We start from the raw sequence: 18036 nt of genomic DNA, 5'->3' as shown, positions 1-18036 counted from the left end.
TGGGCCAATAGCCATCAGCTGTCATTCCCAGGGTCAAACGGGGTCCTGCCAATGCACCGGGTCTGTGTGTCCCTAGAGACCGTTGCCAAGGACAGATCACTGAGAAAATACAGTCTGTGTGAGGTATTGTACTTGCCAAGACCAGTCTGAGAGCAAAGAGCATGACAGGGAAAATACATGCACACACATGCATGTATACACATCCCTTCACACATATCATTTGCACATACACAAATCTATATACACACATACATGCATAAGCAGACACGAATACGAACAGATATGTACACAGACACAGACACACACATTCTCAAAAACACAAACGCACACATCACTTGTATCCATGTCATTGAAAAACAAGCCTGAAAGACAGAGCATAAGAAGTATATTTGAATGGCAGAATAACTAAAAAAAGAACTATTTCTCTTCAAGTTATTAAACATTAATAGAATTTATTTGGAATTATCAAGAGCATTTTACACAGCTGCTCTACATTAAAATATTTTGGCTAAGTTTCCATTCCTCTTCAAAGACAGCTAGTCTAAGGTCAGCTTAAATCAGTATTTCCCTAAAATTACTGTCATATGCAAACGTTCAGTTCAACTAGGCGGGGAGGTTTGCAAGAAAATGCCACTGACTATTACTTTCACCTTTATGGAGTAATAAACTAGGGCTGTATAAACAACCCACTGAACCAAAATTATATTTTAATATTTTAATCAAGGCCGAAAAGATAAGCAATGCTGGCTTTTATCGTTATGTCACACAGCTTTGCTAAGGATAGAAAAGTACTGAACACTGGCACGGAGGCAGCAGAGAACAGCACTTACACAAGCCGACAGAAATCCATATCAGCATGCCGGACCGGCTACTCGGTACACCACATGACAGTCTGCCATAACCAGAGACCACTGTGAAAGTGTGTGTGTGATCTAACTTCTGAAAAAAGAGCACGCAGACGATTCCCACTTCTGCCGTCACATCGCAATATCAATATCAACTTCCAGCATAGAAACAGATGCCCCGATTCACTAATTCCCAACTGTACTGTGATATCAAAGCAAAATATAACTGCATTGGGGGGGGGGTCTTGGGAGAACCCCAAATTATCCTGAGGTGACACTACAATGCGCTGAGGCGATGCTAAGAGAACACATCGCAGATAAAAGATCAATAATCCTTCATGATTCATCTATATCAGGACCCTTACAAAAACGCCTAATGGCTAAATACAGGCTCACCTCCCTTTCATGGGTTTCACAAGACATATTTTTATAAACGCTGCGCCAGGATTAGAACAGTCACTTAAATTCATTTTTAAAAAACCAACTGCAATTCCACACACCTACTCTAAAATTAAAAATGTATCATGCGATAAAGTGAAATGGAAATGTGATATATTTAGAAATGACTGAAATATAAATATATTGTATACTATATGCATACATATTATATTAATAGTAGTAATAATAATAATAATTATTATTATTATTACTACTATTATGGAAAACAACCTTCAGTAGGCTATATATTCCCTTACTTTTTAAATAAAGATGGATGTAATGTGTCAAGTGACGTGTGATTGGTTCAGCCACCATCAGAGCCAAACCTGACACGCTCAGGTGTCTCTCCATTGGCCGCTCTGTAATACCGCTGTTTCCATTAAGAAGCAGGCTAACTGCCTCAGGAGACGTTTGACCCCCGCTGCTCTTCTCTCCCAGAGATCGGCACAAATGGTTCTGCTGAGCCTGAATTAGCTCAGACCTGCCCCTGCATCCCTCAGGTACAATCAAATCAGCTTGTATTAAAAAAAAAAAGAAAGACCATGCATGCATTTTGGCCTCTCAGACTGTGTGGGCCACCCAGCAAAAGAACCAGTCCTTTATGCAGTGACACACCCGACGGCCTGGAACTCTAACAACCAAAAATAATTCTCAACATGCATTTGTTGACAGCACATAACAGAATACATTCATATATGAGAAAAACACAACGCATGTATGACAGTTACTAACTGCATGCCAGTCACAGTGGCCAGACGCATTTAAACAGGGCCTCACTACAGGGCTCTCTAACCCTAGTGCTAGAAAGCCAGGTCTCCTGGTTGCTACTCGGCGCTTAATGTATTACACACACAGGGCGCAACTGGACAAACTGCAGCATCACCGAGGGAGGGCAGTGCCCCCTCAGCCTGACAACCCATGCACTCGTCAGCTGCGACTGCGCTGAAGTATTCCTGCAGAGCGACTGCGCAGCTCGGCCAGCGGCAGGGTGCAGAAAAGCAGCAGCTGCACAGACTTCCCTAAATGGGAGCCTCTACCAAGGGAATGGATAATGATGCAGAAAGATGTCATTTCCGGACTGTAAACTGGGAACATTAATTCAAAATATTTCTCAGCAGAGGCAGGTGCCGTGACTCCTCTGGGGACTGCATTTTCACCTGCGTACCTGTGAACACAGCCCACCCCACCCCCCCCCCCCCCCCCCCCACGGTTTGGGAATAACATTGTCATGGCAGCTGACATAGCTTTGACGCCAGAGGTGAGGGGGGCTGGAGAGGGTTGAGGTGGGGGGGATGGGTTGGCCTGTCCACACCCCCACCACCACCCCCTCCATATTCCTGTGGTGGGGAGCACCTTCAGCTGTCTGAACAGTCATCACTGTTTTACCCATCTATCACTATTCACACAATTATATTTAGATTTTTTGTAAACTGAAATCATTCTGTTTTTAATTCCTTGGGAGCAAACTGAGCCCGCATCAGAAGCTTCAACCCAGTGAGTGAATGAGATGAGCAGACAGCCTCTTTGAGGCTGATTAACCGATGCCGGCTAAGTCCAACCAAACGGCTTCCCTGAGTTTGAGATTCTTCCTGCACTTGAGCTATCTGCCGTTAGCTGTTAGCGACCCCCTCCCCCACTGGCAGCACAATCGTGTTCCGCAGAGCGACAGACGCTGAGGAAGCGGTAAGCACCAAACAAGAGAGGAGAACCGCTGCATTGTGCTCAAGCTTCGGTACCCACAATGCTCTCTGTCTCACGCATTATCAAGCCACAATTAGCAGATGACAGGCTTGCACACAAATGGAGGGAGAGGGGGAGAAAGAGAAAGGGGGGGGGGGGGAGAGAGAAAAAGACCAGACAAGAAAAAAGCAGAGAGATACAGAGAGGAGGCAGAGATGCTGAGAGATGACGCATGCAACAGCTGAAGAGAAAGAGTGAGACAGAGAAGGAGTGGGAGAGTGTGTGTGTGTGTGTGCATGTGTGTGTGTGAGAGAGAGAGAGACTAGACAAGAAACAAAAGGAGCACAGGCAGAGAGAAACAGAGAGATGACATGTAAGAGAGCTGAAGAGAAAGAGCTAGACAAAGATGGAGTGGGAGTGTGTGCTTGTGTGTGTGTGTGTGTGTGTGAAAGAGAATTTCTATACCCAATGTCTTTTCAAGAATCTCTACCAACAGAGACAGGTACTTAACACAATATCCATAATCCATAATACATACATACATATATTATAATTTCAGGCTTCAAGCAATCCTACATATTTGGCTTAAGTATACCAGTAAGCTTCATATTACAAGTGAAAGCACCATAGCGATTGAACATACTATAAATTATTACAGTAATACCTGTCTCTGCACCTTACAGACAATGATAATGTGACATGAGACCAGGGGTTCTCAGACATCAAATGTCAAGACCCCCTAAAATAACATCCCCCAGCTCCTCTCCCTCTCCCCCCTCCCCCACCACCTCACCACGCCTTGCAGACAAATTCAGCTGATGATCTGCCACTCCCTTCTCAGGTTAAAATCTCCTCACAAACACACCACCACAAGAGTGCGCCTGACAGGTCAGTCTCTCCGGACTGAACGGCTGTCTTTTTAAAAAATATCCTGGCAACAGAAACCCTTCCTCCTTGGTTGTCACTGCCGTTTATGTGCCACTCCGCGCAGCTGCCAGTCACAGTCACCACTGATGCAGTCACAGTTCAACACCGAACCAATTAATACTGAGACAGCAACAAAACCCTACAAGCAATGCAGGTTGCATTTCCATGGGTTTCTGTCATTTCAGAAAGGAAATTTGCAACCTTTTTGATATGCTTTATTTTAATTATTAAAAAATAATCATTACAATATAAAGACCTTTGCGATTTTTAGTTGACAGTTTAGGGAAAATGTAAAAAAAATAAAATAAAATGAATAAAACTGAAATTCTCATTAAGGCTAAAGGAAATTGTTTAATTACAAAAAGGACTTATCATACAACTTTCCTGCATTACAAAAACAATTGTGGCCAGTAAGAATTGAGTTTAACGTGACTGTTTGGGCTCTGCCCAAATCACTCAGTTCCTCTTTTGTCTTCAAACAAACCAGCTGCACGGGAAACATCTGTGTTTCGCACGCAGAGCGACTGACTTCAGCGAACCTCCAAGTCAAACTGATGTTCTAATAGAAAGACCATTCAAAACCACTGCTTTCAAAGGGACCCAACCCTAACCTCTCCAGCTCAGGAGTTCTGAAGACCACAAAGGAAGAGGCTCCTCCATCCGAAGGAAGAGTGGCACACAGAAAAGCAGGGAAAGCGATGGAAGCGTGGGCTGCACAGCTGTGTGAGCGGCTCTGGAGCTCGGCTCTCTGGCGGTGGCTGTGTGGGAGTGTTCGGTGTGCTCGGTGAGTCCCGTAGCGGACGGAAGGAACGCGAGAGCAGAGTATCTGGTGAGTCTAAAGGATCTGCTCTCAGCCGTGCGCAGAGCATGCGAGACTCACGCTGAAATGACAGAGACCCGGCTGTTCCCGGCTCCCTGCTTCAGGACCAGGGACAGCAGCAGCCTCGCATACGGGCGGAAGCGGAGGCTGAGTAGTGTTCAGCCCAGGAGTTCTGCATTGCCTTCCTCAGGCCCAGTTACAAAAGCACTGCAGGCCATGAAGAGAACACACACAACTATGCAGCCTGCACCCCTTCCATTCCCAAGATCTGAATCTGTGTGTGTGTGTGTGTGTGTGTGTACACGTGTGTGTATGTGTTTCTACATCTGTGTAGATGAGTGTGAGCGTATGTGTGTACACCTGTGTGTGTGTGTGTGTGTGTACACCTGTGTGTGTGTGTGTGTGTGTGTGTGTGTTTCTGTGGTTTTCTTCTCTCTCTGGCTTTTCTCAGAGAAATGACACTGCCGTGGGCCGATCATACCCCATAGTGCTTGGCTCGCTTGCTCTGGCCTGGACAAAAGTGTCAGCATTCTGGCCCAATCATTGCCCTGCAGGGACTCCACATGCCACGGCATACACCCCCCACACCACCCACTCCTATGAAAATGTAAAAAAACATGCAGACAATGCGGTCCACTTAAATGTACTTGATTGTTCACAGTTTCTAAATGTGAACACAATTTTAAAGCCGTTTGAAACGCCAGGTCTTTTTAACCCCTTTTACGTTACGTCATAAGGAAAATCACCGGCAAGATCAGCCGCGCTTTACGTCGCCGTGGCAACAGGCGAGTAGATTTCCAGGCACCACCACAACCTTCCTCTGGGGATGCTATGCTAACCAGAATCCCATCAAGAGTCACCACACACCTCACACCAATCACCTCCAAACTCACCGGACACTGCAGGCACAGATCCACTGGCTGGCATTACACCTCTGACTTTAACTGTCAAGCACAGGTGTGTTTATGTCATTTTAAGGTGAACGATAATCCTCATTATCCTATCTTATGGCATGACATCTCATATCTAAAAAAACAAGTGTGATTCACTTGAAAACACAATGAATTTCCACCACAAAAGCAATTGTAGCTTAATGATAGGATGCAGCCATTCAATGTTCATAGAAGAAAAACAGGAAAATATGAGGAAGACTTCTGGAAAAAATTACGAAAATATTTCAAAATAACCTTAATACTGTAAAAGAATGATTGTACAGCATTGTAAAAATGAAGCACTGGCTGCAATTAATTGAGAGTACACAAGGCATTTGTACATGGCCAGGCCGTTGTGATTAAGAGGCGACCAGCTGAAGTTTGGAGAGAAAGCTCCCACGCTGCACTGCTCCGGCCCCGTCCCCCTCCCCTACAGGAGGACGGGGTCCTTGGCGTACCGTCACTGGCAGAAACACAGCAACGAACCAGCTGGGCGGCACGGAATCCTGGAGTATTGATCTCCCAACGTTCTCAGCCGTCTCCTGGCAACGAGATGACATCTTTCTCCATTAGCTCCCCCAACCACCTCCTGCCTCAAGTACTTTTCCCAACGCAGCAGCTTGCTAACCCAACAAACTGCCCCAAACCGGCAACACAAAGCACTCACGAGATCATTAAAATGGTTTGTGTCAACTGTTGCTTCTTTCTCCGTGTAATTCTATGCATGTATGCTAAAATTTGTTATGTAATACAAGCAAAAGAATGCAGATTGCGGTAGAAATAATTTGCATATTTTTACATATATTCAAATAACTAATCTTTTTTAGTTAGGATCTTTCTCTTTTCCTTATCTCACCACATATGATTTGCTCATATGGGAATACTTGCTTGTAAATTCATCATCACCATGAGTCATTTCCTTATGATATCTGTTTTATATATCTGCATTTTCAGTAGCACAGATCTCCGCTCCCCTCCCGACACCCACCCACCCATCACCCCCCACCCTTCAAAATCCCAGTTCTCATTCCTAAGGAACATGTTTTATTTATAGGATCTTCAAAAAAGCTCACAACCTTCAAAAATCAGCATGCGCACATTGCATCACGTGGGGGGGGGGGGGGGGGGGGGGTATAAGCGGTCCAATCAGATACCGATATCGTGGGATCGGTTTATATTTAACTTTTCTTTACATGAAAGGGCGACGGAGGAAAACGTTAAATCGGCGTGTTCCGTGATGTCTGGCACAAAGGATCAGCTTCAGGCTCCCGTTTGCACTTTGCCGTGACGCAGTGAGCACAGACGCGATCAGCTTCACCGCCCGCGGCGCTGCGGCCCGCCACGAGCCTCCCGCCGTGCCCCCGCCATCCTGCGCCGCACACCGCCATCCTGCGCCCACGGCCATCCTGCGCCGCACACCGCCATCCTGCGCCGCACACCGGCCATCCTGCGCCCGCACCGCCATCCTGCGCCACACCGCCATCCTGCGCCGCCAGCTAGCGGCCATCTGCGCCCACACCGCCATCTGCGCCCGCACACGCATCCTCCTCGCACACGGCCATCCTGCGCTCACAGCGCCCCTGCGCTCGAACACGCCTCCTGCGTCGCACACGCATCCTGCGCTCGCACTGGCCATCCTGCGCTCGCACAGGGCCATCCTGCGCTCGCACAGCGGCCATCCTGCGCTCGCACAGCGGCCATCCTGCGCCCGCACACCGGCCATCCTGCGCGCACCGCCATCTGCGCTCGCACACCGGCCATCCTGCGCTCGGGCACCGGCCATCCTGCGCTTGCACACCGGCCATCCTGCGCCCGCACAGCGGCCATCCTGCGCTCGCACCCGGCATCCTGCGCCGCCAGCGGCCATCCTGCGCCCGCACACCGGCCATCCTGCGCCCGCACACCGGCCATCCTGCGCCCGCACACCGGCCATCCTGCGCTCGCACACCGGCCATCCTGCGCCGCATCCCGCCGGCCATCCTGCGCCCGCACAGCGGCCATCCTGCGCTCGCACACCAGCCATCCTGCGCTCGGGCTGGTGGGGATCTTACCGCTGCCGCCATGCGCTTTCAGCGTATCCGTAGCTGCCTTCAGTAAGTCAGACTGAAAAAAAGAGCATCTGCCATGTTCATTCATTTAGAAAGAAGGAAATATTTGGTCTTGGTCCTTGGACTACAATTCCTCTGCGGTTCAGTTGGACCGACTGGTGGCAGGGGAGGGGGTGACGGGTTTAAAATGAGGATATTTATTATCTTAATGGGTTTGAGATATCACAGCATGCAGACTGTATGCAGGCCGTCTACATCCACCTATGGTCACTGCAGGAAGCTTAAAGGCCACTCAAGGCCTAATGTGAGAAACTAGTTACCATTAAACATCAGTGTCCACCAAAAGCCTGCCACTTACACTGATGTTACACACACACACGCGCATGTGCACGTGCACACAGACACACCTTAAGTATAGGCTTTATACACACACATCTTTGCACTCACAGACATACTTACACCTACTTGCATGCATTCTCTCTCACACATACCCATACACACACACGCACACAAGCATGCACACGTTTACACACTAACACAAAAAATACACACACATAAACAAACCCATACTTGAAGAAACACATACATGCATGTGCACACAATCACAGATATAAACTCATACACATATATACATAAACATACATATTTTAAAAAATATACAAGCATGCACATGTACACATGCATAGACAGGTACACGCATACACACGCACACACAGACACTCTCTCTCTCTCTCTTTCTCTCACACACACACACACACACACGAGCATACACACTCTCTTTCACACACACACACACACTGCTGGCTCCCATTCTCCTGAATCACCCACTTGTGCATAAATAAACCTCCCACACTCAGCACAGTGCTCCCACACACACATCCTGAACACACAGATACACACACACACCCTGCTGGGCTGAGCTGCCCTATCGCAGGCAAACACACTGCTCATTTCGGTTTTTCCATGGAAGAACAAAAACCCACCACCTTTTATATTGTTTTCCCATCTTATTCATTATTTTAATGCATATAATCTTTGCATTGTTTTACCATCTTTAATGGTGATATCTATTCCCGACAATTAGCTTCGTCGGAGGGAATGGCCGTTGTGCCGCTAGGTCTGTTTGGGAGTATTTAACATATTCAACGCCCTCTTTTTCCCTCATTGGTCCACTTTACACCCCCTGCACTTGAGGAACCCGCAGCTTTAAGGCGCTTCATCAAAAAGACTTGACGTGACCCGATCAAGCCCTCCTCCAATGAAAACCAGGCAATGGGCGAGGGCAACAGGACGCTCCAGAACCCGACACAGTTAAGCCAATCGGAACCGGGCCCTCGTCACCCCCGGAGCGGCCGGAGCCCGCAGAGCTCTGCTGACCCGCCACGGCCGCCAATTACCGCGCCCCTCAAGGAGAGGAAGGCGAGCCACAATTCCGCCTCCTTACTGCGTTTGGAGAGCCGTCCGCTGCCACTCCAGGTGCACAAGTGCAGCAATTTGAGTCTTGAACAATTTCCCCCCCCCTCTCCGGCTGCCACCACCAAAGAAGTTACCACCTCCTCCGACACAGTGTCAGTGTCCACCAGCCGTGAAGAACATCAGCGTGAAAAAAGGAACTGGTATTAGACCACCAGCATGACACTTTGAGTGCCACTGCACCCTTAAGGAACAAAGCACTGAAACTGAACTGCCCTAGTCAAACTCACATACAGAATTTGTCAAACTATTTTAGAATATCCGTAAAAACACGATTTCTTTTGTGCCTGATGAACAACATACTGTTGAACAAAGGGTGCATTTATGGAATTTTGCATTATTTTCCCGACGCGTTTCATGTGGAATGACTAAAAGGAAAGAAACACAGCAGACACTGCACTTTCCGGCACCACGGTTGAGAGCCCATGCCGCACTGACAATTTCCAGACTATTCATGTGAATCTTGCGCACAAAATAATACACAACACTTGTAACTCTCCACTCCCTCCCCAGCGCCACAGCATTAATCATCAAAAGAGACGGTGGTGACCCTGTGGAGGTCAAGCACTCTCCACAAAGACAGCCCCTGTCAGATGTCACCTGAATTACAAAATTTGACCAGGCTATCACAATTCCATGTTTAAAAAAATGCACTTATTTTTTGTATTTTTGAATCACACAAGACCAGTTCTCCAGTTACTTCTGAAGCGATTTTACTTGCAATGACAGTGACATGCCGTTTCTTCTCAACAATCTCAGCTGAATTCATTTACTGTAAATCGCTCTGGATCAACGAATAAATGGCCAAATTGCAATTTGTTCTCGTAAAAACAGCACATTTTTTTTGGGGGGGGGGGGGGTGCAGGGAAACAGTAAAGTGAGCAACAGGATTATCTGTTTGTTTAACGTGCTTTGGAGAGGTTAAAAAAACACCATGTGACCAATGTGGCGCAATGCCACGTTCTCTCACATAATCTGATCCACGCTCACGTTCACACCACAAAACTTAACAGCAGCAATTCTCAAAGGGATCCTGCCTCGAAATGTGCCCACTTGACTCTGAATTTAACTTTAAAAGGGATAAAATAGCAGTGCATTGGGGGGGGGGGCGTCTTGTGAAAAGGTGTATTCCACTGAATTCCAAAAATGAATCCTGTCTTGAGGCATAAATGCAATTATCTATCAGCCTTTTCTTTGCAGGAAAAGGCTGAATACTTAGGGCTAACCTATTGAACAGCAATGGTTTTACATGCAACACTGATGAAATGGATCCAACCAATGTCAAATAACATAGAATAATGGCAATGTAGTTTCATCTTCAAATGAATAATATGAACACAAGTTAAAATGTCACACATATTCTCGTGATTTATTTATGTTGGACTATTTATTTTTCATATGTGATTACTCTTTCTCATCATCAGTACCATCATCATGCAAAGGTAGAAATACTGCAACCAATACTATTTTAATAACACTAGGCCATTGGTAGCAATATCAAAATAACCACATAATCAAAACAATATTGACGATGGATTCATGTAGTCCTAGGTCAAGGGTCAAGGTTTAATACGCAACATATTCTGCTACATCGGTTCTGTGCCGGCAACTCTCTCAGTTCAGCGTCTGTTAGCACTGATGAGTCAATCACAGCCTCATGCTCGTTCATGCGCGGGTGTGCCTGTGTGTGCAGGTGCGACCACTGTGACGTAAATCCTGCAGACCAAATTAGAATGGAAGAAATCTTATATCCTCTTCTGTGGCGCTCAGAAAAAAAGGCACCTGCAGAGTAATTAGTTCAGTGTGAAGAATTTTTTTTTTTTTAGCTTCAATGTGCTGTCATTTAAGTCATTTAATTTAGCCAGGGCTAATTCGTAGTTTTGAATGAAGTTCAATTGGGGAAATCGCTAAACTGCAATACCTCGAGTAACCACTGGACATGGCGAGCTTCACAGAAAATGGCAATTCTGGTCCCCCGGGTCAGGCCCGCTGAACTTCCTGGTCCACTGAACTCACAGGCTATGGTTATGGTGGCAACTCTTCAGTTAGACTACTGCACAAGCTCCTCGCAAAAACTGTTTATTTTAGTTTCACTCAAGTTGAGTCCTGAACTTACATGACAGCCAGGGTAGCTACATGAAAATTTAACTCAAAAAGGTACTTGGTGTAACTGCTTCTAAGGAAAATGTATAAGAAAACAAGCTAATTAGGCAGACGTTAAATAGTGTATGTTAGCAGTAATACGTGAATCCCTGTAACTTGAGCTAAGCAGCTGTGTAGTTGCAAAATGTTATAAAACTAATATCTGAGCTTGGTAATTATAAGTAACAGCACAATAGTCATGAATATATAACATTAAACACATTATGATGAGCTAACTGGCTACATAAGCTACTTAATGGGATGCCAGTAACATTTGTGTCCAGTAGTTGTCCAATTATTCCAGAGGGTTCATATCAGGGATTCCCCTTACAAGGCAGTTGGTAATGTTAACTTTAGCTACCACGGCATTCAAGTATGCATTTCTGATCTGTGGCTGTGCTCATCTTGTAGGCTATTCATCAGTTGTGGGTGTTCCTCTAATCAAAGTCATATGTTGAGTCATATGTTGGCCAACCAGAGTCCAGTGTTGATGTATAATGAATAAAATAACTTGCCTATAACTTCATTATAGAATCGTGTCAAGTAAAATCATGCATTGATTCTTATTCTTAAGTGCATTTCAGGTATAACTGGGTGGACAATATGACTGTGAACAGTGATAGAAAAACGCAGGAGTTTCTCCATTATAGCTTATGGGGAAATGGAGAGCTGTGGCGCACTGGACACCATATTGGTTTCTGCACCTTGTGACTCCTCTTGCCTCTCCAGTTCCTATATATGCTCTATCACTGTACAGTCACCCAATGGGGAGCTATTATAGTGATGACAGAAACTAATTTTATCGAATGAAATCTAACGATGTGTAGTTTGTTAGACTTGCATGGTGCAGAAGACCAAATGTGACTAAATTAAATAAATAAAATGATGAAATAAATAAATGAAAAAGAAATGTAAAAATTGATAATTAAATAAATAAGCAATAAAATAAATAAATTGATAATGGAATAAATAAATACACCTTGCAATAAATACACATATAAATGAATACAACAGCCAATGTGCTGTCCTGCGGAAATAAAAACATCATGAAATAAATAAAATGTATAAATTATTTATTTCAATATCTATTCCATTGCTTATTTATACATTTCATTATTAATTTATTAATTTAATTTTGTCACATTTGGTCTTCCAAAGAATGAAAGGACATGCATTGTTTCTCCTTTGTAACCAACAAACCGCAACTTTTTTAGTACACACCTTGAAAATGTTCTACATTCTCAGGCTTTTGTTAGAAAGGGGGCCAATACAGAAGGGGGTAAACGCACAAACAAATTGAAAAGGGAAGGCTTCTTATGCTGGCTTTGTTTTATCAAAGAAAATGCAACAGAATGGGAATCCCAGACATATTCACATTTTCCATGGGTGGAAAGTTCATTTATTCTGAGTGAGACTCAGCATGGACCAGCCATTTCAAGCATTTAAGCAACTGTCAACCTCAAGTGAGTATGCCGGTGAGTGAATGGTGCGTGTGTCCTGCAACAGATTGGAGGCCTGTCCAGGGTGTATTCCTGCCTCTCGCCCCCTATGCATGTTGGGATAGGCTCCGGCACCCCCCCCCCGGGGACCCTGCCCAGGATAAGCGGGTATAGATGGATGGATGGGAAGAGAGTATGCGGACATCTCAGGTGCCCTGAAGTCACGCTATGCTGGGAATGTGTAAAAATCATTAAAGCTACTCAAATCAGGGTTAGGCCCAATGTGCTGACACCATTTTAAAATAAGTGCTTCAGAGTAAAATTACTATAATTCTGCAAAAGTGCAACATTGGAAGCAGTCCACTTGCCTGTAAAGAAATTGTTTTTAAAAAAATAAATATGGAGTACAAGAGCATATCTACATGTAACCGGTCTCTTGTTTACCACAGGACAGCAAAAGGAAACAGTTCAGATCCCAATCCATTCAAAACAAATATTTAACTTGCAGCTCAGTTGTCCAGTATCATTGTTAACCATAAATCATTACACATACATTTTTACAGTCATTACACAGTAGGCTACGAAAAAACTATTAATCCTCATTGTAACCAGTCCAAGTGAGGCCCCCAAAAACATAGTACCTTAGAATCATAATCATGCTAATTTGTACACAAGCCTGTTCTCCACTTCAGTTACAAGCTGGCAGAGATGTAGGAATCTGAGTACAAGTGTTCAAAAACATATTAAATAAATATGTTTTTAAAATTTATTTTAAAAACTGATGATTGTCTTTTTTAAATACATGAGGATATTAATATATATATATATATATATATATATATATATATATATATATATATATATATATAACCTAATCAATATAAGTTTAAAGGTCATAGTACCAGCCTTGACAGTGGTCCTTCTCAGCTAAATCACCTGAACTGTCACTGATTTTTTTTCCCCTTCTGAATCGTGTTACAGAAAATAATCTATCATTTTGCCTCTTTTTTATTTAAAAACTTTAAATACGTTTTAAAATACCAACAATTGATGGCAAGAAGGCTCTAGAGTATTTCCGTGCCAAAGACAGATTATAATTCTACTCAGTAGTAGCCTACTACCATTATGCTTCCGTAATGACTTCGTTTTTAGTAAGAATCACATTACAGAATTTCTGTCTTTTTTTTAACTTTGATTTTGTGACATCATAGTTTTGTCTTTGGCAAATAGGTTACCTCGAGGCAAAGCAGTCTTGGTTTTTTGAAATTAGCCAGGCAACCCCGGCTGTTTGGCACAGTGATGTTGTCAACGTGGCCTATATTCCATCTTTGAACAGCCGCAGGGGTGTAAATAGAATGAAAGTATGCATTTCGGAATTTGAAAACGTATTTTGAATTATTTACCCAGAGCTAAAAATAAGACTACCGCACACTGGTTTTATCAAACAGCGTGTTTAAGGTCTTTTTTGCAGCCGCCCGGCTGAAACACCTGCCCTTCAGGAATATGGCATGTTAACCAACTGCCATGGAAGTAAGGTTGCATGGCTTTGTTACATTTCCCAATCCCGATACTGCTGACATTCAAGTCCACTCCAAAGCTGATCATCTCAAAGAAATACTGAATTTCACAAGAAAATACAGATGAACACTTTCGCGTTCTCAAGTTTAACCGCAATCAATCCCAATTCAGTTACCAAATTAAAACTCGTTTTCTGTACTAATGCTCAACATCTCACTTGACAGAATTTCCCAGATTGCTGACACGTTCTACGACTGAATAAAATCGCAGAAAGTGCCGTCGAAGTTCACAATTCGTTTATTGGTCCACCATATAACTGTGCGTTTGTTCTACGTGGTTTTCAAAACTATGCTGTCAATCTAGCAAAATAATGACCCAACTGATCGTGACCCGGTTGTAGTCCTGTAGTCCTACGCAACTCCAATCGCTCACAACCAACCTAAAATGTGCTCTCAAACAAGTTGCCGAGGACCTTCACTCCACTAGAGATAATAGTGCACCTCGAACTCTTATGAATAAAATAAACTCAACCCTAACGAAACAAATGAGATCATTTAACTTCCAATTGTTCTATTTCAAATATGTTTGCCTCTTTAAAATAGGCAATAAGAAATACAGCGCGGCGACTCTTTTTACATGAGCAACAGATCTCCCCTCAGTTTAGTTAATCCGTAGAAAGACATTGGCGCCGTTTAAAAATTAAAAATTATCTTTGTCTATTTATTGGGACTTTTGTATAGTGAAATGATGGGTGAAACAAGCTTATTCTCTCTTTAAAACGCACTCAAAGTAATATTTCCAAAACTGTAACGTGCGTTCTACCTCGCTTGGCGATGTAAATAACACATCTACCAATCATTTACACTTGTCAAATGTTTTAGTTCATACGGTTGATTTAAAAAATCTTGATTTTACCTGCTCTTTTCCCCAACAACAACGTATCTTGCAGAGCGATGACCTGGAAACTGTGCTTTGAGTCCACGTACGATGCGCACGCACGGTGGCAAAAAAGCACTCATATAGCCTACGGAAATGCTTACAACAATCGATCGTTCAAAGAACAATAATTTCAGCAACGTTAAAATATTTATTTTGATGATTTCCAAATCATTACGTAAATGGCCAACTGAAAATGCGCATCAATCCTTATAAAAGGCGTGACAGGTTTATATCAAATTCCTGTCAAATTTTAATGTATAATTTTAGTTTTGTTTGTAGGTACATAGTTATTGTAAGAAAATCTGTTGAGACAATAATCACCATTTAAATATGACCTACCTTGACACTGAAATCCTTGCTTACCGAACCCCCTGAAAAAAATGAATGGATAATCAGACATTAGCTACAAATATTACGGCGCATGTGAGTTCCCTTATCTGCTCAATTACAGCGATGTGGCTAATCATTGAAACGATTTCCTACTATCCAAGACGTTGCTCTTTAATGCACTTGCTAAAGCAACGCATAATTGAGCCTGTTAATAACTTGCATGTACACGTTCCTCGAAACGCTTCTGTTTGGGACCCTATATACACAATGCCAGTCCATGCGAGAGGCTGAAATTCCGATTTGTGTCCACAAGTGGTTTAGGAAAAACCTCAGCAAGTCTAAATGGTGCCTTCTGTATCGACATTTGCTAACATCGTCTAGGTAGTTACAGAATCAGTTTTCTCTTCCATCGGTTCCCATGACAATCGTGCATCCATGAAGTTTACGTCAAGTTGACTCCTAGGCTTACCAGATGAAGTCCGTACAGTGGCTGCAGAAAGTCGGCTGCTTGAAGAAGCGCGCGATGAACTTGTGGTTTTTCACCTCGTGCACATTCTTCTGTCTGAGGGCACCTTGTCTTGCGAAACCCCTCATAGGCTCGCCCCCTTCTTCATCGTTGTTCTCTCGCACAGGGTCAGCCATTTTGAAATACGGAAGCGATACAAAAAAGTTTTAGGCTTTTCTTGCTGTGACTCAGTTCGCAACGAGAGTCTACTTGCAGATCTTGGACTCTGTAGTTAACGGCACTGAGCGGCCGCTTTCCCTCCTCGCGCGCTACCCTGCTGTTTCCACCGGTACAGTGAGCAGTCAGGCTTGGAGCGCACCGCTATCCTACTAGATCTGACATGTGATGTTACGAAACTCCGCCTCTCACCTTTTCTTTTATAGCTCTGTTCTGGCATTGAACAGTTCAAGTGTTCTAGTGAAGCAAATAAAAGCCCGAGCAAAACCGCGAGTGACAGATCGGTTGCCAAAATGCGTAAAATTACAAGGTGAAAGATTTTCCATGTATAGGCTATAAAGAGAAGCAAACAGTTGTACGAAATGAACATGCACTGAATCTATGCGTATTTGCAAGACCATATAGTCATGTATTTACACGAAGAGCTGGATTTCCGAGTATTTTATTGCTTACTAAATTATGTTGCCATGGCAGCTTGGATTGTATGGCGTTTACTAACTGTCCGTCCATGCAGCCGTTCTACAGATGCAGCTGTTGCTATGGCAGTGCCCCAACCTGGGACTAGAACCCATTACATTCTGATATCAGGATGTAGTGCACTGTTCTCTCCTCAGATTTGAGAATTCAGTTATATTGAGCAGATGCTCAAAATGTTTTTTAATATGGCGTCACTCCAACAAGCAAGACCATATTACCCAATCTTTTTAATGACATTAAAAAGACCAGAGCCCAATTGAAGGGCTGTAAATAATGTCATTATTATTATTGCTTAGTAGACTCGCCCTATCCATAGAGGTGATGTTTTCACATAGTATCCATTTATGTGACAGAATATTTCACTGGAACATGTCAGGTGCAAGAGTACAACATCTTGCATTTGAACCTCTGACTTTTAAGTCAGAAGCTCAGCTCCCCAACCATTACTGGGGCGACATAGCTCAGGAGGTAAGACTGATTGTCTGGCAGTCGGAGGGTTGCCGGTTCAAACCCCGCCCTGGGCATGTCGAAGTGTCTTTGAGCAAGACACCTAACCCCTAACTGCTCTGGCGAATGAGAGGCATCAATTGTAAAGCGCTTTGGATAAAAGTGCTATATAAATGCAGTCCATTTACCATTATACAGTACTGCATTATTATTATTATTATCATTATCATAATCATGTTATCCCCGTGTCCATGTGGGCTTCCTCTGGGTACTCCTGTTTCCTCCCACAGTACAAAGATATGCAGATAGGCTAATTGGTGACTCTAAATTGCCCATAGGTATGAGTGTGTGAGTGAATGGTGTGTGTGACCTGCAATAGTTTGGCGGGCTGTCCATTGTGTATTCCTGCCACTCACCCAATGCATGCTGAGATAGGCTCCAGCACGCCCCACAAGTTATTATTATTATTATTATTATTATTATTATTATTATTATTATAGTACACTTAGTAAACTAACCTTAGGCATCTTCAGATAGTTCTCCAACCTGCTCCATGGTGAAGGCATTCTTTAGGAAATTAAATTTAAAAAAAATAAAAAATAAAAAACAAATTCTGACTGTACTCATTGGTTTGATTACAAAACACCTTCATGCTTTAGCTGCTGAAAAAACACAGTACATGTGTGAATCTAAACAACCCATAGCCAATGTTCTGCCGGTCATATGGATTCCAAGGCCATGTTCCAGTTTGCTCTCTTTGCTCCCTGAACTTCCTCAGTTCTTTACTGACCTCCAGTCAGTGCTCAACCAATCCCACTGTGTGCTCACTCACAGATCACTGATCCTGGATCAGCATGCAGCAACCAATGTACGAGTGAGTCTGGAATGCAGCCCAGTTC

At 43.8% G+C, this 18036-nt stretch overlaps 1 protein-coding gene across 2 annotated transcripts in view; it reads right to left on the bottom strand.

The window, feature by feature from the left end:
• Window positions 1-16392, bottom strand: part of LOC135243089 (protein kinase C beta type) — an 85699-nt gene extending 69307 nt beyond the window's left edge. For both annotated transcript variants that reach the window (XM_064314611.1, XM_064314609.1), the window contains exons 1-2: window positions 16001-16392; window positions 15541-15572 (exon numbers count right to left, since the gene is read on the bottom strand). In XM_064314611.1, coding sequence (XP_064170681.1) covers window positions 15541-15572; window positions 16001-16173 — 205 coding nt within the window. In that variant the 5' untranslated portion in view covers window positions 16174-16392. The remainder of the gene's footprint in view (window positions 1-15540; window positions 15573-16000) is intronic.
• Between the last annotated feature and the right edge of the window lie 1644 nt (window positions 16393-18036).

Source organism: Anguilla rostrata, chromosome 17 (genome assembly GCF_018555375.3).
Source record: "Anguilla rostrata isolate EN2019 chromosome 17, ASM1855537v3, whole genome shotgun sequence".
Lineage (NCBI taxonomy): Eukaryota > Metazoa > Chordata > Actinopteri > Anguilliformes > Anguillidae > Anguilla > Anguilla rostrata.
This window is presented reverse-complemented; position numbering and strand designations above follow the sequence as displayed.